General features: G+C 37.0%; 1 protein-coding gene and 1 long non-coding RNA gene across 2 annotated transcripts in view; one reads left to right on the top strand and one right to left on the bottom strand.

Moving 5' to 3' along the window:
- The first annotated feature begins 3,523 nt into the window (after positions 1-3,523).
- LOC139871899 (stromal 70 kDa heat shock-related protein, chloroplastic-like) lies at positions 3,524-8,454 on the top strand. The gene is made up of 8 exons (XM_071859652.1): positions 3,524-4,198; positions 4,316-4,568; positions 4,970-5,049; positions 5,158-5,300; positions 5,381-5,479; positions 5,966-6,155; positions 6,773-7,171; positions 7,888-8,454. Exons 1-8 carry the CDS (start codon positions 3,659-3,661, stop codon positions 8,287-8,289), a joined length of 2,106 nt encoding a protein of 701 aa, XP_071715753.1. The 5' UTR covers positions 3,524-3,658; the 3' UTR covers positions 8,290-8,454.
- A 2,466-nt stretch (positions 8,455-10,920) lies between these two features.
- Positions 10,921-25,794, bottom strand: part of LOC139871774 (uncharacterized) — a 34,418-nt gene continuing 19,544 nt past the window's right edge. The window contains exons 2-3 of the long non-coding RNA XR_011766770.1: positions 11,452-11,696; positions 10,921-11,023 (exon numbers count right to left, since the gene is read on the bottom strand). This is a non-coding gene — a long non-coding RNA (uncharacterized lncRNA). The remainder of the gene's footprint in view (positions 11,024-11,451; positions 11,697-25,794) is intronic.

The following is a 25,794-nucleotide window of genomic DNA, read 5'->3' as shown; positions in this document are numbered from 1 at the left end:
TAAGCAATCAAACTTGTTAAGACTTGATTAATTGTGATAGGTTTCATATAGACAATTGACCACCCAAGTTGACCGGTGATTCACGAACGTTAAAACTTGTAAAAAACTATATGATGACATATATATGGTTATATATATAGTTAACATGATATTATGATAAGTAAACATATCATTAATTATATTAACAATGAACTACATATGTAAAAACAAGACTACTAACTTAATGATTTTGAAACGAGACATATATGTAACGTTTATCGTTGTAACGACATTTAATGTATATATATCATATTAAGAGATATTCGTACATCATAATATCATGATAATATAATAATTTAAAATCTCTTTTGATATTATAAACATTGGGTTAACAACATTTAACAAGATCGCTAACCTAAAGGTTTCAAAACAACATTTACATGTAACGACTAACGATGACTTAACGACTCAGTTAAAATGTATATACATGTAGTGTTTTAATATGTATTCATACACTTTTGAAAGACTTCAAGACACTTATCAAAATACTTCTACTTAACAAAAATGCTTACAATTACATCCTCGTTCAGTTTCATCAACAATTCTACTCGTATGCACCCGTATTCGTACTCGTACAATACACAGCTTTTAGATGTATGTACTATTGGTATATACACTCCAATGATCAGCTCTTAGCAGCCCATGTGAGTCACCTAACACATGTGGGAACCATCATTTGGCAACTAGCATGAAATATCTCATAAAATTACAAAAATATGAGTAATCATTCATGACTTATTTACATGAAAACAAAATAACATATCCTTTATATCTAATCCATACACCAACGACCAAAAACACCTACAAACACTTTCATTCTTCAATTTTCTTCATCTAATTGATCTCTCTCAAGTTCTATCTTCAAGTTCTAAGTGTTCTTCATAAATTCCAAAAGTTCTAGTTTCATAAAATCAAGAATACTTTCAAGTTTGCTAGCTCACTTCCAATCTTGTAAGGTGATCATCCAACCTCAAGAAATATTTGTTTCTTATAGTAGGTTATCATTCTAATACAAGGTAATAATCATATTCAAACTTTGGTTCAATTTCTATAACTATAACAATCTTATTTCAAGTGATGATCTTACTTGAACTTGTTTTCGTGTCATGATTCTGCTTCAAGAACTTCGAGCCATCCAAGGATCCATTGAAGCTAGATCCATTTTTCTCTTTTACAGTAGGTTTATCCAAGGAACTTAAGGTAGTAATGATGTTCATAACATCATTCGATTCATACATATAAAGCTATCTTATTCGAAGGTTTAAACTTGTAATCACTAGAACATAGTTTAGTTAATTCTAAACTTGTTCGCAAACAAAAGTTAATCCTTCTAACTTGACTTTTAAAATCAACTAAACACATGTTCTATATCTATATGATATGCTAACTTAATGATTTAAAACCTGGAAACACGAAAAACACCGTAAAACCGGATTTACGCCGTCGTAGTAACACCGCGGGCTGTTTTGGGTTAGTTAATTAAAAACTATGATAAACTTTGATTTAAAAGTTGTTATTCTGAGAAAATGATTTTTATTATGAACATGAAACTATATCCAAAAATTATGGTTAAACTCAAAGTGGAAGTATGTTTTCTAAAATGGTCATCTAGACGTCGTTCTTTCGACTGAAATGACTACCTTTACAAAAATGACTTGTAACTTATTTTTCCGACTAGAAACCTATATTTTTTTGTTTAGATTCATAAAATAGAGTTCAATATGAAACCATAGCAATTTGATTCACTCAAAACGGATTTAAAATGAAGAAGTTATGGGTAAAACAAGATTGGATAATTTTTCTCATTTTAGCTACGTGAAAATTGGTAACAAATCTATTCCAACCATAACTTAATCAACTTGTATTATATATTATGTAATCTTGAGATACCATAGACACGTATACAATGTTTCGACCTATCATGTCGACACATCTATATATATTTCGGAACAACCATAGACACTCTATATGTGAATGTTGGAGTTAGCTATACAGGGTTGAGGTTGATTCCAAAATATATATAGTTTGAGTTGTGATCAATACTGAGATACGTATACACTGGGTCGTGGATTGATTCAAGATAATATTTATCGATTTATTTCTGTACATCTAACTGTGGACAACTAGTTGTAGGTTACTAACGAGGACAGCTGACTTAATAAACTTAAAACATCAAAATATATTAAAAGTGTTGTAAATATATTTTGAACATACTTTGATATATATGTATATATTGTTATAGGTTCGTGAATCAACCAGTGGCCAAGTCTTACTTCCCGACGAAGTAAAAATCTGTGAAAGTGAGTTATAGTCCCACTTTTAAAATCTAATATTTTTGGGATGAGAATACATGCAGGTTTTATAAATGATTTACAAAATAGACACAAGTACGTGAAACTACATTCTATGGTTGAATTATCGAAATCGAATATGCCCCTTTTTATTAAGTCTGGTAATCTAAGAATTAGGGAACAGACACCCTAATTGACGCGAATCCTAAAGATAGATCTATTGGGCCTAACAAACCCCATCCAAAGTACCGGATGCTTTAGTACTTCGAAATTTATATCATATCCGAAGGGTGTCCCGGAATGATGGGGATATTCTTATATATGCATCTTGTCATTGTCGGTTACCAGGTGTTCACCATATGAATGATTTTTATCTCTATGTATGAGATGTGTATTGAAATATGAAATCTTGTGGTCTATTATTATGATTTGATATATATAGGTTAAACCTATAACTCACCAACATTTTTGTTGACGTTTTAAGCATGTTTATTCTCAGGTGATTATTAAGAGCTTCCGCTGTCGCATACTTAAATAAGGACGAGAATTGGAGTCCATGCTTGTATGATATTGTGTAAAAACTGCATTCAAGAAACTTATTTTGTTGTAACATATTTGTATTGTAAACCATTATGTAATGGTCGTGTGTAAACAGGATATTTTAGATTATCATTATTTGATAATCTACGTAAAGCTTTTTAAACCTTTATTGATGAAATAAAGGTTATGGTTTGTTTTAAAATGAATGCAGTCTTTGAAAAACGTCTCATATAGAGGTCAAAACCTCGCAACGAAATCAATTAATATGGAACGTTTTTAATCAATAAGAACGGGACATTTCAGGGTTAAAGCGTCAAATCAAAATTTTCATAAAATATCTTAAATAAACTCCACTAAAATATTCAACAGGTCATATCTTCTCGCTCGCAACGAGTTAAATTTTTCCGACACCATCCTTAAACTCGAAATAATTTTATGAACACAATGTCACTAACTATACGCAAAACAGACACTTTTAAAAAAACGCTAAATATTTAGGGTACTATTCATATATGTTGATTTTTCACTCGCAGCTACGTAATTAAATACAATAAAATACATTAAAAATCGAACCCGGGCGCGAAGACAGTTTCTAAAACTAGTTATTATTATTTTGGCATACAAATAAAAAATATTTTGGACCAACCTAACCCCTTCCCCATCCAATCACCTATTTTATCTTCTTTCTTCACTACTTACCTTCACAATTTCTCCGTCGCCTTCTTCACCCAACTTTCTAGGGTTTTAGCGCGGCTGAGAAATTTCACTTTTCAATTTCACCACCAAAAATGGCCTCATCATCAACTGCTCAAATCCCTCTAGGAGCCACTGCTTTCACTTCATCAACCAAATCAACCAAATCCGTCTTATTCAGCCACGGTCTAAAAACCTCAGTTTCATTTTCACAACAAATATCATCTCTAAAACTCAAAACCACCACAAAATCACGTAAAAATCGCGCTCTTAGAGTAGTCGCCGAAAAAGTAGTCGGAATTGATCTCGGAACCACCAATTCCGCCGTCGGTGCAATGGAAGGCGGTAAGCCGGTGATTGTGACCAACGCCGAGGGACAGAGGACGACGCCGTCTGTTGTAGCTTACACGAAGAACGGTGATAGGTTAGTTGGACAGATTGCTAAACGGCAGGCGGTTGTTAACCCTGAGAATACGTTTTTTTCGGTTAAACGGTTTATTGGAAGGAAGATGTCTGAGGTTGATGATGAATCGAAGCAGGTTTCGTACACGGTTGTTCGTGATGAAAACGGAAACGTGAAGCTTGACTGTCCTGCTATTGGCAAACAATTTGCAGCTGAAGAAATTTCAGCTCAGGTGTCATGATGACTATACATTTGTTTAAGTGTTATGGAATTAGTTTGAATGTTGATGTGTTATGTGTATTGAATTGTGATATATTGTTGTATATTGATATTGATTGATGATGATTAGGTTTTGAGAAAGCTTGTAGATGATGCTTCGAAATTTTTGAACGATAAGGTTACGAAAGCTGTTGTAACAGTTCCTGCTTACTTTAATGATTCTCAAAGAACGGCCACAAAGGATGCTGGTCGTATTGCTGGACTTGAAGTTCTTCGAATTATTAATGAACCTACAGCCGCTTCACTAGCTTATGGTTTTGAAAGGAAGAATAATGAGACGATATTAGTGTTTGATCTTGGAGGTGGTACTTTTGATGTTTCAGGTGAGGGTTAGGGAACCTTTGATAGCATAATTTCACCTTGATTGGTTGCTTACTTAAGTTGATAACGATATGATATAAGTTGTTACTGAATACATCTGTTGGTGTCTATAGCTTTGAGTATTATTTTTTATACAGTTGTTAGGTGTTGTTTGTTTTTCAGTCTGCAAATCTTATTATGTCTTATGTATGCGTGCTAACAGACGTTCTTATTGCATATTGTTTGTTTTTCTAGAAGACATAAGATAAAATAATGTCTTCAACTGTCTGCTCGCACACTTAGAAATATGCTTCTAAGTGCTGCAGACAGAATTAAGTTATTTTGCAGACATAACAACAAACAGTCTTGATGTTTACACTATTAAACTTGTCTTGATGTTTCTTTCTGATTTTGTGGATTGTAGTTCTTGAGGTTGGTGATGGAGTATTTGAAGTGCTTTCAACTTCTGGAGATACACATCTTGGTGGTGATGATTTTGATAAGGTTTGTATTGTTTCATAGTGAATCTCGTTGCACGTTTATTACCACTTTATTGTAGCATAGGTAAATAGGTGATTTGTAGTTTCATTTCTATCTGATATGTTTATGTAGAGAATAGTTGATTGGCTTGCTGCTAGCTTTAAGAAAGATGAGGGCATAGAGCTACTAAAGGACAAGCAAGCTTTACAGCGTTTGACTGAGACTGCTGAAAAGGCTAAGATGGAACTTTCAACATTGACACAGGCAAATATTAGGTCAGTTGATATTTGATAATTCATGTTAATGTTTCGTCTTTTGGGCAAATGGGTTTACTAACTTATGCTTTTATTTCTAGCTTGCCTTTTATCACAGCCACAAATGATGGCCCCAAACACATTGACACCACCCTTACAAGGGCAAAGTTTGAAGAACTGTGCTCAGATCTACTTGATAGGTACGTATATATTTCTTTTGCTTATATACAATGTTCAATGACTTTGGGAAGCATGTCTTATTGATTTTGTGTTACTTGTTGAAAATATTACGAATTCGTCTAATCAGCTTATATTTTATCTATAACTGATCAATGGGTAGATTCAAAAAATTTGAGCTAAAATGAAATGGTTCAGTCGCATCTGAAGTCTCCTAAAGTGTATTTTTTAGGTTCTACTACAACCTAAATTGTATATAAAACCACTAGATTATTATTGGAATAATCCAGTCTTAGAATTTTGTTTAGACACACTAATTGCTTACAATAATAAATCGGACAATTTGTTCATGTAAATTTGTGACCCATATTGAAGTTATACTTTAACTTGTTACCGAAATTGCTGGACTCACCCATTTTGCTACCTGTTAAATCTTTCTTATGAAGTAAATCCCTGAAACTTTAAAAGAGAAATGATAGTGTAATTAATTAGTTCAAAAATGATTTCAGGCTTAAAAAACCAGTTGAAAATTCCTTAAGAGATGCTAAGCTATCTTTTAAGGATCTAGATGAAGTGATACTTGTTGGTGGTTCAACACGTATTCCAGCTGTTCAGGAAGTTGTTAAGGGCTTGACTGGAAAGGAACCAAATGTTACTGTAAATCCTGATGAAGTTGTTGCTTTGGGAGCTGCAGTTCAGGTATATCCTCCTCCATCCAATTTTGTTTCACTTCTCTTTTTACTCATCTTGTATAAATATTTTTAATTTCATTTTCTTTGGAGGGGCTGTATGGATGTATACTTTAAAAGTGGTTATGTTTTATTGGAAATTAAGAATTAAATATTAAATAATTAGATGTGATAAAGCAAAATGTGGAAGGAAGATAGTGATTGGTTGTGCTGCTGCCACTTGAAATGAAATTATCTGATTTTTTATTTGTTTGAAAAATTCATATTTTATTTAAGTGGTAGGATGATTTAAAAAATATGGTTTTGTGGGTAAAAGTTACTTAAATTAGGTTAAAACTAAATAGAAGGTATAAGTTGGTAGTTGGTAGCTTTTTCCTTACCCTTAAACAAACCATTTTGTGGCAGCTTTTATGTAACTGATTATAAGATAGTTAGATGCAGAATCTGTTTATCCAAGCTTCAAAAAGTATATCTAATGACTTTCGGTTGCAGTAATTATTTAACAATTAAACCAGTTTCAAAATACAATTTCTAACATCCACCAGAACGTTATATTTTGTTGTTGCTGTGTGGTCATATTATCCGCTCACTATTTATGTTCCATTATTTTGATTTATTCTTTTCTAGGCTGGTGTATTAGCTGGAGATGTGAGTGACATTGTTCTACTTGATGTTACACCATTATCCATTGGTCTTGAAACCCTTGGTGGTGTGATGACGAAGATTATACCTAGAAACACGACTCTCCCCACTTCGAAATCAGAGGTTTTCTCAACAGCTGCTGACGGGCAGACGAGTGTTGAAATCAATGTTCTTCAAGGTGAGCGAGAATTTGTGAGAGACAATAAGTCTCTTGGCAGTTTCCGTCTTGATGGAATCCCTCCGGCCCCACGTGGAGTTCCTCAAGTTGAGGTCAAATTTGACATTGATGCAAACGGTATTTTGTCTGTCACTGCCCTTGATAAAGGCACTGGAAAGAAACAAGATATCACCATCACGGGTGCTAGCACACTGCCTAATGATGAGGTATTTATGACTTTTATTTAGTTTTAGAGGTGGTAAGATAGGCAGTTGGGCTTGGTGGTTAATGGGTCCATTGTTGTAATTGGCGGCCGTCTCGGCTGAATAGTCGGTTTGGTGACTAGACCGTCCCGTTTTGCACAAAAACGTCTAACTAGTCGGTCAACGCCGAAAAGTCAGGTCAGTCAAAGTTAAGGTTTGTCAAAGTTAGGTCAAAATCTTAGTTTATACTCAGATTTTGTGCCCTATACATATGTTTCAAATATTTACGTTTGAACATTTTATATTTGATATATTTATGGGTAATGTATATACTTTAAATATATATTACTTAAAGTCAACATTAGTCAAAGTTCGACTTGACCCAGACTAGTCACTTCAAAGTCCTGAATGACTCGTATCCGACTCGCGACCTTGAACGGGTCAAATGGGCTCTGCTTGGAACTAATTATTTGATGATTATGAGAATTAATAACAATACATAACAATATAGGTCTTTCTGTCTTTGTAATAAACAATTTGGGAGAATAATCTAGTTTGATGCTTCAATAAATACAACCTGAACTGGCCTGTTTTCATTTACGGAGTAAATATTCATGAATGTGATGAATGGGTACAAAGAATGGTTATTATAGGTTTTGTAATAAACAATTTGACACCTTTGGTTTTCATATTAAACAAAATAATCTGATACATGGTGTTGTGACAAATGTGATGAACAGGTACAAAGAATGGTTAACGAAGCCGAGAAGTTTGCAAAGGAAGATAAGGAAAAACGTGATGCCATAGACACAAAGAACCAAGCAGATTCAGTAGTTTACCAGACAGAAAAACAGTTGAAAGAATTGGGCGACAAGGTTCCCGCACCTGTTAAAGAAAAGGTTGAGGAGAAACTTGGATCACTTAAGGAGGCCATATCTGGTGGCTCAACACAGACCATAAAAGATGCAATGGCCGCACTTAACCAAGAAGTTATGCAGCTTGGCCAGTCCCTGTACAACCAACCTGGTGCATCAGGAGCAGGACCCTCACCTGGTGAAGCCTCTGGATCCGAGACTTCCGAACCATCGAGCAAGGGACCTGAAGGTGATGTCATTGATGCCGATTTCACCGACAGCAAGTGAAGATATTTATAATCAAGAATTTTGTCTGGTAATTCTCAATAATGATGTGTATACGGGTTTTTATTGTTTTTCTTGGTCCAATTCGCCCTTGTGTTTTAAGTTAATCGTGATGCTTTAGATGTTAAACGAGTATGTTATAGTAATAGGATAGGTAGAACCTTAATGAGTCATGAACATTGAGATTGTTTTAATTTCTACTCAATTGAGGGTGACTTTTGTTATGGATCTTTGCCCATTTTGGTTTTGTTCTTCAGTAGATCAAACTATCTCAATAAGTGTATGAATAAACAACCTTTTATTAAGTTATATGTGTTTGGATTACTTGGTGAAGTTGAATTTTAAGCCACGAAAAGCAAAATCCAATATTCAAATTCTGCGGGCTAACTTTATCCTTCAATAACGATTGTCAATTGCGGATGTGCAGCATCATCAAGAAACAATTGTTGCAAGATCTAGGTGTCGTATGAATGCCATCGTACCATTGAAAATTTTGGTGCTATCAAGTGCGCTATAAGTTCATGTTTCAACAATAATAAATGAAAAGGACACATTCTCTACTTCTATAGGAATAATTTATCGTCTTGGACCATAGTAATAAACGAGACAGACTTGGTGTTAACAAGCATCTAAATCTCTGTTAGACGTTATATTCCATGAGGTCGTCAAACAGAGGCGAGTCTATGTATACTCCAGTGGGGTCCCGTGACCCCGTTAGTTGCGGAATTTTTTTTACAAATGATCATTAAAAATTTATAGGACACCACTAAATACAAACGGGCTCTTCACTGTTCGAAAATTCGCAACAATAATAGATGAACAATTGTTGGATCAGTTTAATTCGGGACAGGCAACATGTCGGAATAACCTCGTACCAAAAAAGATTGAAATTTTTATTTGGCGAGCACTCAAGAAAAAATTACCGGTTAAGATTGAACTTGATAAAAGGGGCATTGATCTCCACTCGGTAAGGTGCCCCATGTGTGATGATGATCTAGAATCGGTGGAACTCTCGCTCTTTAGGTGCAAATATGTGGAGGAAATATGGGCTCGTGTGTACAAATGGTGGAATGTTAGCCCCTTTACATTTACTAACATGGCGGATAATTTAGGGGCAAGCAATCCACCTTCAAAGATTAAGTTCGGGGAGCAAGTGTGGCAAGCAACAAGATGGATAGGTGCATATCTTATTTGGAAAAATCGGAATAATATGGTGTTCCAAAACAAAAAATGGACCGCCCCGATGGCTTTAAGTGAGATACAAACCTATTCATTCGAGTGGATTTCTACTAGATCGAGACGGCGAGATTTAGATTGGTTGACTTGGATCTCAAACCCAAGTGCTTATCTTAACCTTTCGTAATTGTATTTTAGTTCTTTCGAGTTTCGTGGTTAATTGGTTGCTCGCTTTGCAACCTTGCAACCTTTAGAGTTAGCACGCTAGCCTAGGCTTGTTAGGCTATCATCCTTTGCATCTCCGTGGTTTTTTATAAATATATTTGCTTTTCAAAAAAAAAAAAAAAAAAAAAAAGAATTTATTCTATGAGCAACTGAAAGATACTCTCTCCGTCCCAAATTAATAGTCATGTTTTCACTTTTCAAAGTCTTTAGTTCTTAACTTTGACTTTTAATAACTTTTTTTGTGTTATACAATATTTAATGAAATTTATATGTATATATTAAGTTTTATATGTGCTTTCATTTGTCATAACTTTAATCAAATATTATATTATATAATAAAAAGGAAGTTATTTAAAGTCAAACCTAAGAAATAAAGACTTTGTTATTTGTTTATTTTCCTTGTTTTGTATTCCTAGAATCTTTGTTCTTCGATGCAAGTTTAGTTAGTTTTAGTTTTAGTTTTAGTTTGAGCTCGGTTTATTTGGTTGTATGTTCTTCGAGAGTTCAACTTTTGTTGAAGTTCTCGATTGATTTATTTAAGTTTTTAGTTTTTTCGCTGAAAAAAATGTAACTTATTCTTTTAGATAGTGGCATGTGGATAATTATTATGTTTTGTTAAAGGTCCATGTCAATCTCGAAATCACTTATTTCAGCAGCGAGAGATCGGAAGTAAAACTCATAAGTTTATTCCATTATGCTTTGTTGATCATAAATTTTGGGTGGAGATCCATTTATATATGATTGTCTAATTTCATATATTGAGAAATATGTGTTACAGAGTATATTGTATTAGCAATGATGTAATTGTTAATGAATTTTATCGTATGAAACCGCATAGACAAAATTAAAAGTCGCATTTAGTATTTTGTAGATTGAATATACGATATTTTGTATTAATGATATGCTTTTGTATAATGATGTTTGTAATGACTCGATCAAATCTGACCTGACTCGACCCGAAGTGACACATTCACTTTTCTGTTTGAGTAAGTTATCGGAAAAAAAAAATTAGGACCCCATTGATTTACGATCCTAGATTCGCCACTGTCGTCAAAAGAATCTATGTGCAATATATCAAATGCATGCTCACACCAGACACTACTATTGAAAAATAAGCAAGACCGAGAAGGAAAAAAAACCATATATGGCAACCAAAAAGGAAGAAAGAGACAAGTATACCTATTTCAACGTTCATACAATTGTACAATTTTAATGAGATATGTAAGACCTTGTCTTTATACGAGTATCTATATCTATATGCTTGCACATTCCAACATTCCATATCTGGATGCTGGGAGTCCGTTTCGAATGAACAACTTTGAACTTCCATATACACCTGTGCCACAAAGGCCTCAAGTTATTTCAAATAGTAAGGATTTTCATAACCATAAACTAGCAGAGAGGGATAGTATTTAAAACAGCCAACAAAACTAGCATCGCACGATGATATAAACCATGAAAAGCTTATGTGAAGTATCCAAAAAACATTTTTACTGAAACTGTAATGGGTCAGATAGGTTAAAAGTCGCTCAGTCTTTTTATAATGCACAACCACCTAAACTGTTTTTAACAAGATATTTAGATCATTACTGTAAAATTATTGCTTTTGTAAAAATCATAGTCATCACAATAAATATGTATGATTCTTTTGTCATATAAAGATTGTGTTACCGTTTCAGACGTTACGAGGAATATATTAGTAATAGCGAATATGGTTACTAGTATGAGCTTCATCTAGAAGAAAAAACCAGTAAGAATCAGTACCTAGACTGAATTAAATCAATCATGAAGACCAAGTTCAAGCTCAAGCTCGTCATCTTGTTCAAATAGCTTTAATAGCCCAGCATACTGTTCATCACGTCTCTTTTTTTGCCATAACTTGAAAAGGAAAAATGACAAACCCCCAACTGCGGCAAGTGTCACGCATATTATGAGTATTGTAGATCCAGTTCTGCTAGTTGAAGAAGGATGAGCATCAACCTTTGTTACATCTTTGGAATCTGTGTCATCTGAAACCAATAAATGAATTATAATACAGAAAATTATTAGCCTATGAGAACGCTAATCATTCAAAATTTTCATTATGCAACACGAATAAATAAAGAAAAGAGACATATGTAACTATATAACAATAACAGAATAACACCCATCAAGGATAACATTTTCAAGGCAGAAACTTACAAGTTTCAAACCACCAAATAATGTCATAATGCTTACGCTGTTACGCATGCGTTTGGTATGCACAACAATTTGAATTATTGATCATGAATTTATGGTAACTGAAATTTACAATTTTCAGAAAACAGATCTCAGAAAATGAAAAATACCATAACGACTATTACGTACTTATATGCTATTTGAAGTTTTGATTTGATTTAAAATCAATTATACTCCGAAGTGTTCCCCTAAAACTTCCACTAAACCTCGTTTCGCCTACTCTAAGATAAATAAATCAGTATGAGCAACAATAAGTGTGCATTGTTATGCATCATCTTAATCTTATATGTCTTTCTTAATAAACTATCTATAACTAAAGAACAAATCGATACGGAATTCATATGAGCCTATTTATGTAACCCTACAACATCACACACTTGTATGCGTCTTCGTTTTTGATTATATACATTTTTTTAATAAATATTTACATATTATTCCCTATCATGCATGTATGTGTCTTCCATTATCAGCACCATATTCATATTCACATAATATTACATTCTGTTGGAAATTTAGTGTAATTGTGGGTTTTAATCTACACTTGTAAATGGGTTTGGAGGTACGGAGTGTACACCCATTAAGTGATAGATTACCCGGACCTAAAAGTGGTTTTCCATTATTTACTATCATGACTTGGTCTACCTGAAATTTGACTAAGTGTTTTCAGTACTAAGTTTTCTTAGTAAGCTGAAATTTGGCTAAGTGTTTTGTGCTGGTTGTTCTGCATTGCTGGTCGGTCCTTGTGCTGGTTGTTCTGCATTGCTGGTCCCTGTGCTGGTTGTTCTGCGCAGCTGGTCCCTGTGCTGGTTGTTCTGCGCAGCTGGTCCCTGTGCTGGTTGTTCTGCGCAGCTGGTCCTGTTTGCTGGTTCCTCTGCGCTGCTGGTCCTGTTTGCTGGTTCCTCTGCGATGCTGGTCCTGTTTGCTGACTTTTGCGCTGCTGGTCCCTATTGTAACGACCCGACCAAAACCGTTATTGACGGCGCCGTTAACTTAGGTCCCGTTGCGTGGTCGTAGTCCCTATATGAGACTCGTTTGACCAAAATTATGTCGCATTCATTTGAAAGGTACAAGACTTGCAAGTTTAGTTTACAAAACCGTTCGACAACAAGTCTAAGTTTACAAAAGTCATAAAGTATAAATGAAATAACTTGCGACATAATTAGTTTAAAAACACAGTTGCTATAAATAGCGTAAGTATGTAAACAAAAGTTTGAATCCAAAAGTGCTATCCCTAGCGTATGCATGCATGGTTGACTCCAATCAAGTAATCAAAGAGTGCGGAAGCATGTATCAAGTAGCCAAGTATGAACCTGAGAAAACATGTAGAAAACTGTCAACGAAAAACGTTGGTGAGATCATAAATGTATTTGTAAAAGTATGTTTTTAAATCACAAGGTTTAGTATCAAAGCGTATACATCTACAAAGATGTGTTTGTATCAAAGCGTATACATCTCGAAAGATGTTGTTTGTAAACCATACGATTTGGTATAAAGTGAATATCAAGCGTATACATCGCAAAAGATGTTGTCTGTATCACGAGCACCCAATTACCAAAACTTAACTGAATCTTACCTCTGCATAATAGTGTTAGAACCTACACTATACACCGAAAATACGTTTCATCCGTCAGACGAGGGTTCGTCAAACCCGTATGGCCACACAACATAAATTCTCGCTCACACCCTACAAGTGTAACTAATGGTAATTGAACTTGAGGATTTTTGTTCTAACTCGTATGTATCTTTGCTCTTGTATTCGTATTTGTGTTCAAAGTATGAAAGTATAAACCGTATAAAATGTATATAAAGTATATGTTTCTCAGCCCACGATTTAAAGTATAAAAGTATTTGCAAAGGTGGGACTATGATCTCACCTCGAGTGCACGAGTATAAATGTACTTCACAAAGTAAACGCGTGCATGAAAGTTGTTTAGCCTTGACCTAAACAAGTAAGTTGTGTCAATTAACCGGTTACGACACAAGGTCGGGTGAAATGTGTTCAATTAGTCCTATGGCTCGTTACGACTCGATTAAACATAGCATGTGAATCAATTTGTCAAGTTTCATACAAGAATCACGTATAAAAGCATGTTAGAACGATTGCATAAAAGTTTGGTTAAGTTTGACTAAAAGTCAAACTTGGTCAAAGTCAACAAAAAAGTCAACACGTTCGGGTCGGGTCCCTGACTATTTTTCTATGCTAGTTATTCATATACAAGTATATTAGAACAAGTTTCATGTGAATCGGAGGTCGATAGCTAGTCAAACATTTCACGTGAAAAGGGACATAATGAGCAGAATCTGGCCAGGCCAGTTCGCGCGCCGCGCGGGGATGGGGTGCGCCGCGCCACCATCTGGGCAGACCCTTTTCTGTTTTTCAAAGTATGCGCGAACCAAAACTCTTTCCCACCCAATTCTTGACCCGCAAACACCCAAACATGTGTCTTATATCATCGGAAAGGTATTTTTACAAGGAATACAACTAAACACAATTCATCAATCACAAACATCATTTACAATAGCCGAAATCTCATTAAGTGATCAATAAAAGTTCATTTTCAAAGTTTCAAGTTCATCAATCGCATTTTAAGTTTCGGGAATTCAATTCACACATATGATATGCCGTTTTGAAGGTAATGAAGCATACATTACTACTAAACACTAACAATTAACATTTCATGGCATTCAAGCATCAAAAGTTCATGTCAAGAACTATCAAACCCTAGTCAAACATCACAAAATCCTTAATTGGGTTTTTGAAGTTTTCTTAATCAACCTACACATCAAAATGTAGCTAATGATACTAGTAACACAATTAAAACATGAACTTTAACAATTAAACAACTTTTAATCATCCAAAATCAAAGATTAAGCTAACCCACTTCAAAAGTTCAAACTAGTTACTCAAATCAACAAATCGAGCAAACAAAACATATATTCATGCTAGACACGAGCCATAGACACTAACTAACACAATTTCAAGTTAAAAACACGAATTTATAGAAATCTAGAGTTTTTAGAAAGTTACCCAAAATCAATGAAATAGTATCAAATCGTAGAGGATGATGAGAGGATCAAGAATATGTAGTTTGTTTTGATGTTTGCTTGCTAAATCGAAATTAGATGATGAATCTTTTGTTTGAAGGTTGAGAGAAAAGATGGAAGTAATGAAGATGATGGAGATGAAAATGAATGGAGGAGGATGGAGTTGACTAGTTGACCTAGTCAACTAGTTTGGCTCTTTGGCGAGTTTAGTCCCTCAAGTTTATAGTCGGGTGCGGGAATTAACCGATCGAATATTTTAAAAACGCTCGTGTAAACGGGTGACGTTAAAATTAAATAACGAGGGATATTATTTAAAAAAAAAAAAGACGGTGTTAAAATAAATTTAACGGAAAAACGCAGGATGTTACATTATCCACACCTCAAAAGAAATTTCGTCCCGAAATTTAGTTGGAAGTAGTAGTTGTTGAATCTTCCTCGAGATCTTGCGTTGTAAATTCTACGGATAAGTGAAGGTACGTCCTTGGGCATTTCAACGAACTTCGACGGTCGGGATTTAACGTCGTCTTAAAGTTTGGGTTCAAAATTCATGGTTTCAACCGGTCCTCCTAGGAATGAAGTTTATCGTCGATAGTAAGCTTATCGAAAAGGAATGACAAGTTCTTGTTTCGCAAAACACGTCTTTAAGTTGATACATCGAATGTAGGATAAACGGAGACTCGAAATGAGCCGGAAAATCTAAACGGCTAGCAACGGGTCAAACGCCCCAAGATTTCAAAAGGATTAAAATATCACGGGTTTAGCTTTCTATGTTTCCCGAAACGGATTACACCTCCTCAAAGTGCGACTTTTAATGTGACGCGGTTTCCCATGGAATTTGAAAGGTTTACGTGTAACATCGGCATAGCTCCTGGTGATTACGAGTCGCGTTGGGTCTTGCTTGAATATGAATAAATCCTCTCGATTGCTCATGAATAAGCTCGGCCCCGGTGAATTGATCATCGTTTACTTGGTTTCGACAAAAAGGAGGATGGCGTTTCCGGTCACATGTGGTTTCAAAAGGTGTGACGTTAAAACTCGAATGAAAATCATTGTAGTACGAGGATTAAGCTAAAGGAAAATACTTTTCTCAAGTAAATTTGAAGTTAGTAATACAACTCGTATTATGGATTCTAAGGTTTAAATCGTATGTTTGTTCGGTCCGTCGGGTTACGGATGGTACGCGGTACTCATGTCTAAACGTGGTCCCGAGGCTTTTTGTGAGGCACTCCGAAGTCTAGAAATGAAACGAGGATCTCGGTCCGAAACGGAGTACATTCCGTAAGGTATATTTGAACAAATCTGTTAGGACTCGAAAACGTTAGTTAGAACAAGTTTCTCAAGAAATTTGCGTTGCGGAAGATTTATCGGTTTCCAAAAACGTTCGTCGGGACTATTCACCCTCGAGGCGAATACTAGCATAACGTGAAGAGTCTCTCTCCATTGAGAATTTAAAATAAAAGATTTCCTGAACCGGAATTACGAGTGTAAGGCGAGAGAAGTTTCCGCCTCGATGCGAGCATAACGAGTAAGTTGTAGTTAGTCAATAAGACTGTGCGAGGACGAGATAGTATACACGTGTAACGTATGGTCTGTAACATCCTGCCTTTTTCCATTTACTTTTCCGTTATACTAATTTAAAGTCCGTTATATGTTTATAACATCTCCCGTTGATACGCGTTTTAAATTATCTCGTTTAGGTAATTCACGCACCCGAACGAAAGTTGAGGGACTAAACTTGACAAGGGATCAAACCCTTGACTAGGTCAAAGGGTCAAACCCCTTTCACCCATTCATTATCATCTCCATCTCTCTCTCTTTCTCTCTAGCAAGAACACACACACCATTACCAAATTCATTCAATCATCATCTAAAACCGATCTAGGAGGCTTACAACAAAATAAATTACATATTCGTGATCCTCTCTTCATCCTCTTCATTTTGGTACCAACTTCATCTCGTTTGGGTAACATTTCTAAAACTCTAGATTTCTCTAAATTCTTGTTTTTGACTTGAAATGGTGTTAGTTAGTGTCTATGGCTCATTGTGATGTCGTGTATGTAATTTGTATGCTCGATCTCGTTGTTTTAGTATAACTAGCATGAACTTGATTTTGGTGTGTTGTTCTTGAATTTAGGATGATCATATGTTGTTAGATGTTAAAAGTTGATGTTTTAATTGTGTTACTAGCATCACTAGCTTCAATTTGATGTGTAGGTTGCCTTAGAAAACTTCATGAACTTGATTATTGATTTTGGTGAATTTGGGTTAGGGTTTGATGAACTTGAAATGGACTTTTGATGCATTGAATGCCATGGATTATTATTGGTAAGTGTTTAGTTGGATTGTATGCTTGATTACCTTCGAAACGGCATATCATTCATGTAAATTGGTTGCCCGAATCATTGAATTGCATTTATGAACTTGTATGCGGTTAATGTTAAGCATTAGATGCGGTTTTGGTTGTTGTAATAGGTAGATTGATTGATGAAATGTGTTTAGTTGTTTTCCTCGTCAAATTACCTTCCCAACGGTATAAGATACTTGTCTTGATTGTTTGCGGATCATAAATGGTGATTGTTTGAAGTTAGGTTCGTGCATAAAACTTAAAAACTGCCAGAACTCTCTGCACAGGTAATGGCGCGGCGCGCCATATACCCGCGCGGCGCGCCATTATGGTCTGTCCAACTTTGTCAATTTTCGAATAATGTTTGCTATGCTACGCACCTCCGATTCACATGTAACTTGTCCTAACATGCTCATACATGATTAAAAACCTCAGAAAAATAGTTCGGGACCCGACCCGAACGTGTTGACTTTTTCGTTGACTTTGACCGACCAAAGTTTGACTTTTTGTCAAACTTAACCAAATGATTATGCAACCTTCCTAACTTGTTTATACACTTGTACCTTACATGAAACTTGACAATTTGATTTCACATGCTACATAATCGAGTCGTAACGAGCCATAGGACTAATTGAACATCTTTGACCTATCGTGTTTACCGTTATTGATACGACCTATTTGTTTAGGTCAAGACTAGCACTATCCTTTGCACACGTTATTTTGTGAAGTAATTTTCGTACGTGCACTCAAGGTGAGATCATAGTCCCACTTTTACTCTTTTTGAACTTACTTTTGGGATGAGAAAACATAAACGTTCTTTTAAACTACGTGAACACAAGTACAGGGAAAACAAACATTCTACATACGAGTTTGAACACAAATCCTCAATTCGATTATCATTAGTTACATCAGAAGGTGTAAGCGAGAACTTATGTTATATGGCCATATGGGTTTGACAAACCCTCACTTCGGACGGTTCGCTACCGTCTACGGGTGAAATATATTTTCGGGAAACAGTGTATGTTCTAACACTATTATTACGGGGTTCAACGGACGGAATGTTAAGCTTTGATAATTGAGTGCTCGTGAATATTAACTTTTAGAATGTACTATGACTTTATCGATGTTGCAAATCTTGTGGTTCAACTTACTTTTACTCACTTACTTATTTAAACCTATGATTTCACCAACGTTTTCGTTGACAGATTCTCTATGTTTTTCTCAGGTCCTTGAACTTAGGTGATACATGCTTCCGCTCATACTTTTTGATACTTGCATTGGATGTCGAGTATACTTGCATACGTGGAGCGTCTTTTTGACTACTTTTAAATTGTGTCGCACGTGTTTCATACAAACTTTAAACATTGTTATGTACTTGTTATGGAAACTACTTTTGTAAACTTTGAAACATCCTTATTTATGAAATGAATGCGACAGATTTTTTTTTCGGTCAAACTTTATTATAAAGACTTACGACCATGTAATGGGACCATACGTAGATGACGCCGTCATTTGACGATTTGTCGGGGTCGCTACAAGTGGTATCAGAGCCCAGGTTGTAGGGATTTAGAGTTCATTAGTGTCAACCCCGAGTCATAGGGTACATTGGTGAGTCTAGACTACAACCGGCATATAGACTTGACATAGGAATTACTTGACTACTTGTGCATTCATACTCGAACTCTCTTACTCATATCTACTCTTATTCTATCTTAATCTCGCGTTATATAATTAAATTGGCACGCCACCTTGACTATATGAAGTAATGTCGCATGCACATATGAGTTAGGGTAATATAATTTCCGGGATTATATTACGGTGACACATATGAACATTCCGACATTATGACATAAAGAATTTAAGGCGGGTCAAGGATAATTTTCTCTCTATCTTTATTCCATATCACGGTTAGTATTATTTAGAATACTAACCAATGGTATTCTTTTGTTTTGAAGGAACAATGCCTCCTCGCCGTGTACGACGCAATGAAACTCCCGAACAAGCCTTACAACGCATGATAGCCACCGCCGTGGATGCGGCCATGGCCGGTCACTCGTCTAACAACAACAATAACACCAACCACAACAACAATAACCAAGGAGCCGGTAACTCTAGCGAAGGGTGCTCCTACAAAGCTTTCATGGGGTGCAAACCTCACACTTATGATGGAACCGGGGGACCGGTTGTGCTTACTCGTTGGTTTGAACAAACGGAGGCCGTCTTTAGCATAAGCGGTTGTCGGGATCAAGACAAGGTCAAATACTCCACCCACACTTTCTCCGGAATTGCTCTAACATGGTGGAACACCTATGTTCAATCGGTGGGTACCGATGAAGCTCATGCCCTCTCTTGGGCCGATCTAAGGGAAAAGATGATTGTTGAATATTTTCCGCGCGAAGAAACCCGAAAGCTTGAGGAAGAACTAAGAGCTTTGAAAGCGGTCGGAAACGATCTTAAAGCTTATAATCAACGCTTCGCCGAACTATCCTTGATGTGTCCTAATCTTGTTAACCCCGAATCTCAAAGGATTGAGCTCTACATGCTCGGTCTTCCAAAAAGCATCAAACAAGGGGTGATGTCATCCAAACCCGCTACTCATCAAGCCGCTATGAACATGGCCCGCCAATTAATCGAAACGGTTGACGAAATCGTAGAGCCGGCTCCTAAGGCCGAGGACAAGTCGGGTGGCAACAAAAGGAAATGGGAAGCCACTCCATCAACCAACTACAACAACAACACCTTCACCAAAAAGCCTTTCAACAACGACGGCAAGAAGGGTTATGTCGGAAACTTACCTTTTTGCAACAAATGCCACAAGCATCATCACGGTGAATGTAACAAGCTAGTTTGTCACCGTTGCCAAGGTGTTGGTCATAGGGCCAACAATTGCACAAGCGCCGCCCCCGTTGCTCGAAAGGGGCCCAATCCTCCAAAAACGGTCACTTGTTACGAATGTGGCCAAACGGGCCATTATAAGAACGAATGCCCGAAAAAGAAAGCCAACCCCAACAACCGAGGCCGAGCCTTTAACATCAACACCGAGGAAGCCCGAGATGATAATGAATTAGTCACGGGTACGTTTCTTCTCAACAATTCTTATGTCTCTTGCTTATTCGATTCGGGTGCCGATAAGAGTTTTGTATCCAAGACTTTGACTCATTCTTTTAATACTCTACCACGTCCACTAGATACCACTTATACCATTGAAGTGGCTAACGGGAAACTATTAAGTGCCGACACATGTTACCGGGGGTGTACGTTAAACATTTTGGGTAAGGAATTTGAAATTGACTTGATACCTATAGAACTAGGAAGCTTTGATGTAATAATCGGTATGAATTGGTTAGTCAAAACGAAATCTCACATCCTTTGTGATCTTAACGCAATCCGAATTCCTATCGAGAATGGTGAACCTTTGATTGTTTATGGCGATAAGAGTTGCACCAGACTCAACCTCGTTTCGTGCCTTAAAGTTAGAAAACTACTCCGTAAGGGTTGTTTTGCGATCCTTGCTCACGTTAAGAAAGTCGAGTCCGATGAGAAGCACATCGGTGATGTGCCAATTGTTAGTGACTATTCCGATGTATTTCCCGATGAATTGCCGGGTCTTCCACCTCATCGAACGGTTGAATTCCAAATCGATCTTATTCCGGGAGCCGCACCCGTAGCACGTGCACCATATAGACTCGCTCCATCCGAAATGCAAGAATTGCAAAGTCAAATCCAAGAACTACTTGATCGTGGTTTTATCCAACCTAGCCATTCACCATGGGGCGCTCCGATTTTGTTTGTTAAAAAGAAAGACGGATCCCTACGAATGTGCATTGATTATCGTGAACTAAAAAAATTGACAGTTAAGAACCGATATCCTCTTCCTCGCATCGATGACCTCTTTGATCAACTACAAGGGTCTTGTGTATATTCGAAAATCGATCTCCGCTCGGGTTATCATCAATTGAGGGTTAAGGGGGAAGATGTCTCCAAAACCGCTTTCCGAACTCGTTATGGTAGTTATGAATTCCTTGTCATGCCATTTGGTCTCACTAACGCACCGGCGGTGTTCATGGATCTTATGAACCGCGTGTGCAAACCGTATCTCGATAAATTCGTTATTGTGTTCATCGATGACATATTGATCTATTCTAAAAATGAAGAAGAGCACGAACAACATCTCTGACTTGTGCTTGAACTCTTGAGACAAGAACGACTTTATGCCAAATTCTCCAAGTGTGAATTTTGGTTAAAGGAAGTTCAATTTCTTGGTCATGTTGTAAGTGATCAAGGTATTAAAGTCGATCCCACAAAAATCGAAGCCATTAGTAAATGGGAGACTCCTACTACTCCTACTCACATTCGTCAATTCTTGGGTCTCGCCGGGTACTACCGTAGATTCATCAAGGATTTTTCTTTGGTTGCTCGTCCTCTAACCATGTTAACTCATAAGGGAAGAAAATTCGTTTGGGCAACCGAACATGAATCCGCATTCCAAATCTTGAAAACGAAGCTAACCACCGCTCCTATCTTGTCACTTCCCGAAGGCAATGATGACTTTGTTGTATATTGCGATGCCTCGAAACATGGTTTTGGGTGTGTATTGATGCAACGAACGAAAGTCATTGCTTATGCTTCTCGACAACTAAAAATTCATGAACGGAATTACACGACTCATGATCTCGAACTCGGAGCCGTTGTCTTTGCACTTAAAATGTGGAGACACTATCTTTATGGAACCAAGAGTACTATCTTTACCGACCACAAAAGTCTCCAACACATTTTCGATCAAAAGCAACTAAACATGAGACAACGACGATGGATTGAAACTTTGAACGATTACGATTGCGAGCTTCGTTACCATCCCGGGAAGGCAAACGTAGTAGCCGATGCCTTAAGTCGAAAAGAAAGAGCGGTGCCTCTTCGTGTCCGAGCCTTAAACATCACCATCCACGCAAACCTTAATAGCCAAATTAGGGTAGCCCAAGATGAGGCTCTCAAGGATGAAAACCTTTCACACGAGCTCTTGAACATTCTCGTCTCTCGATTCGAAATTAGGGAGACCGGACTCCGATATTACGCCGGAAGGATTTGGGTGCCTAGTTATGGGGACCTACGAAGCCTTATTTTAGACGAAGCCCATAAGTCACGATACTCGATTCACCCCGGTGCCAATAAGATGTACCACGACCTTAAACAACTATATTGGTGGCCGAACATCAAAAGGGACGTAACTACTTATGTTTCCAAGTGTTTGACATGTTCCAAAGTCAAAGCCGAACACCAAAGACCGTCCGGACTACTTCAACAACCCGAGATCCCGCAATGGAAGTGGGAAAGGATAACGACGGATTTCATCACCAAGCTACCAAAAACGACGGGCGGTTATGATACCATTTGGGTTATTGTTGACCGTCTCACCAAATCCGCACACTTCCTGGCCATGAAAGAAACGGACAAAATGGAGAAACTTGCACAACTTTACATTAAGGAGATCGTAGCCCGACACGGTGTACCTTTATCGATTATCTCCGACCGAGATGGCCGTTTCGTTTCTAGATTTTGGCGTACATTGCAAGAAGCGTTGGGAACGCGTTTAGACATGAGCACCGCATATCATCCTCAAACCGATGGACAAAGCGAACGTACAATTCAAACCTTAGAGGACATGTTACGAGCTTGCGTGGTTGATTTTGGAAAAGCTTGGGACAAGCACTTACCTCTCGCCGAGTTCTCTTACAACAATAGTTATCACGCGAGTATTAAAGCCGCACCTTTTGAAGCGTTATATGGTCGAAAATGTCGCTCTCCTCTTTGTTTGGCCGAAGTGGGTGACGTGCAAATTTCCGGGCCCGAACTCATTCACGAAACAACCGAAAAGATTCTTCAAATCCGAGATAGGCTTCGGACAGCCCGGAGTCGTCAAAAATGCTATACCGATAAAAGACGCAAAGACCTCGAATTTCAAGTCGGTGACCACGTCATGTTAAAAGTCGCACCTTGGAAAGGTGTCATCCATTTTGGGAAACGTGGGAAACTAAATCCGCGGTATGTTGGTCCTTTCGAAATCTTAGAGCGTGTTGGAACCGTTGCTTATCGTTTAAACCTTCCGCCTCAACTAAGCTCCGTCCATCCTACTTTTCATGTATCTAACTTGAAAAAGTGTCTTGCCGAACCCGATATCGTCATTCCTCTCGAGGAACTTACTATTGATGACAAACTTCATTTTGTGGAGGAACCGGTTGAAATTGTGGACACCTCCGTCAAGACATTGAAACAAAGCCGAATCCCGATTGTTAAAGTCCGTTGGAACGCCAAAAGGGGACCCGAGTTTACTTGGGAAAGGCAAGATCAAATGCAAAGGAAGTATCCTCATCTATTCATGAATTCGGAAATACAAGATCTCGAGGAAGAAACAACGACTACTACGCCTACTTAAATTTCGGGACGAAATTTCTTTTAAGGAGTAGGTAATGTAACATCCCGCCTTTTTCCATTTACTTTTCCGTTATACTAATTTAAAGTCCGTTATATGTTTATAACATCTCCCGTTGATACGCGTTTTAAATTATCTCGTTTAGGTAATTCTCTCACCCGAACGAAAGTTGAGGGACTAAACTTGACAAGGGATCAAACCCTTGACTAGGTCAAAGGGTCAAACCCCTTTCACCCATTCATTATCATCTCCATCTCTCTCTCTTTCTCTCTAGCAAGAACACACACACCATTACCAAATTCATTCAATCATCATCTAAAACCGATCTAGGAGGCTTACAACAAAATAAATTACATATTCGTGATCCTCTCTTCATCCTCTTCATTTTGGTACCAACTTCATCTCGTTTGGGTAACATTTCTAAAACTCTAGATTTCTCTAAATTCGTGTTTTTGACTTGAAATGGTGTTAGTTAGTGTCTATGGCTCATTGTGATGTCGTGTATGTAATTTGTATGCTCGATCTCGTTGTTTTAGTATAACTAGCATGAACTTGATTTTGGTGTGTTGTTCTTGAATTTAGGATGATCATATGTTGTTAGATGTTAAAAGTTGATGTTTTAATTGTGTTACTAGCATCACTAGCTTCAATTTGATGTGTAGGTTGCCTTAGAAAACTTCATGAACTTGATTATTGATTTTGGTGAATTTGGGTTAGGGTTTGATGAACTTGAAATGGACTTTTGATGCATTGAATGCCATGGATTATTATTGGTAAGTGTTTAGTTGGATTGTATGCTTGATTACCTTCGAAACGGCATATCATTCATGTAAATTGGTTGCCCGAATCATTGAATTGCATTTATGAACTTGTATGCGGTTAATGTTAAGCATTAGATGCGGTTTTGGTTGTTGTAATAGGTAGATTGATTGATGAAATGTGTTTAGTTGTTTTCCTCGTCAAATTACCTTCCCAACGGTATAAGATACTTGTCTTGATTGTTTGCGGATCATAAATGGTGATTGTTTGAAGTTAGGTTCGTGCATAAAACTTAAAAACTGCCAGAACTCTCTGCACAGGTAATGGCGCGGCGCGCCATATACCCGCGCGGCGCGCCATTATGGTCTGTCCAACTTTGTCAATTTTCGAATAATGTTTGCTATGCTACGCACCTCCGATTCACATGTAACTTGTCCTAACATGCTCATACATGATTAAAAACCTCAGAAAAATAGTTCGGGACCCGACCCGAACGTGTTGACTTTTTCGTTGACTTTGACCGACCAAAGTTTGACTTTTTGTCAAACTTAACCAAATGATTATGCAACCTTCCTAACTTGTTTATACACTTGTACCTTGCATGAAACTTGACAATTTGATTTCACATGCTACATAATCGAGTCGTAACGAGCCATAGGACTAATTGAACATCTTTGACCTATCGTGTTTACCGTTATTGATACGACCTATTTGTTTAGGTCAAGACTAGCACTATCCTTCGCACACGTTATTTTGTGAAGTACTTTTCGTACGTGCACTCAAGGTGAGATCATAGTCCCACTTTTACTCTTTTTGAACTTACTTTTGGGATGAGAAAACATAAACGTTCTTTTAAACTACGTGAACACAAGTACAGGGAAAACAAACATTCTACATACGAGTTTGAACACAAATCCTCAATTCGATTATCATTAGTTACATCAGAAGGTGTAAGCGAGAACTTATGTTATATGGCCATATGGGTTTGACAAACCCTCACTTCGGACGGTTCGCTACCGTCTACGGGTGAAATACATTTTCGGGAAACAGTGTATGTTCTAACACTATTATTACGGGGTTCAACGGACGGAATGTTAAGCTTTGATAATTGAGTGCTCGTGAATATTAACTTTTAGAATGTACTATGACTTTATCGATGTTGCAAATCTTGTGGTTCAACTTACTTTTACTCACTTACTTATTTAAACCTATGATTTCACCAACGTTTTCGTTGACAGATTCTCTATGTTTTTCTCAGGTCCTTGAACTTAGGTGATACATGCTTCCGCTCATACTTTTTGATACTTGCATTGGA

Source organism: Rutidosis leptorrhynchoides, chromosome 10, assembly GCF_046630445.1.
Source record: "Rutidosis leptorrhynchoides isolate AG116_Rl617_1_P2 chromosome 10, CSIRO_AGI_Rlap_v1, whole genome shotgun sequence".
NCBI lineage: Eukaryota > Viridiplantae > Streptophyta > Magnoliopsida > Asterales > Asteraceae > Rutidosis > Rutidosis leptorrhynchoides.
Note: the sequence above shows the minus strand (reverse complement) of the source record. Positions and strands in the feature narration are given on the sequence as shown.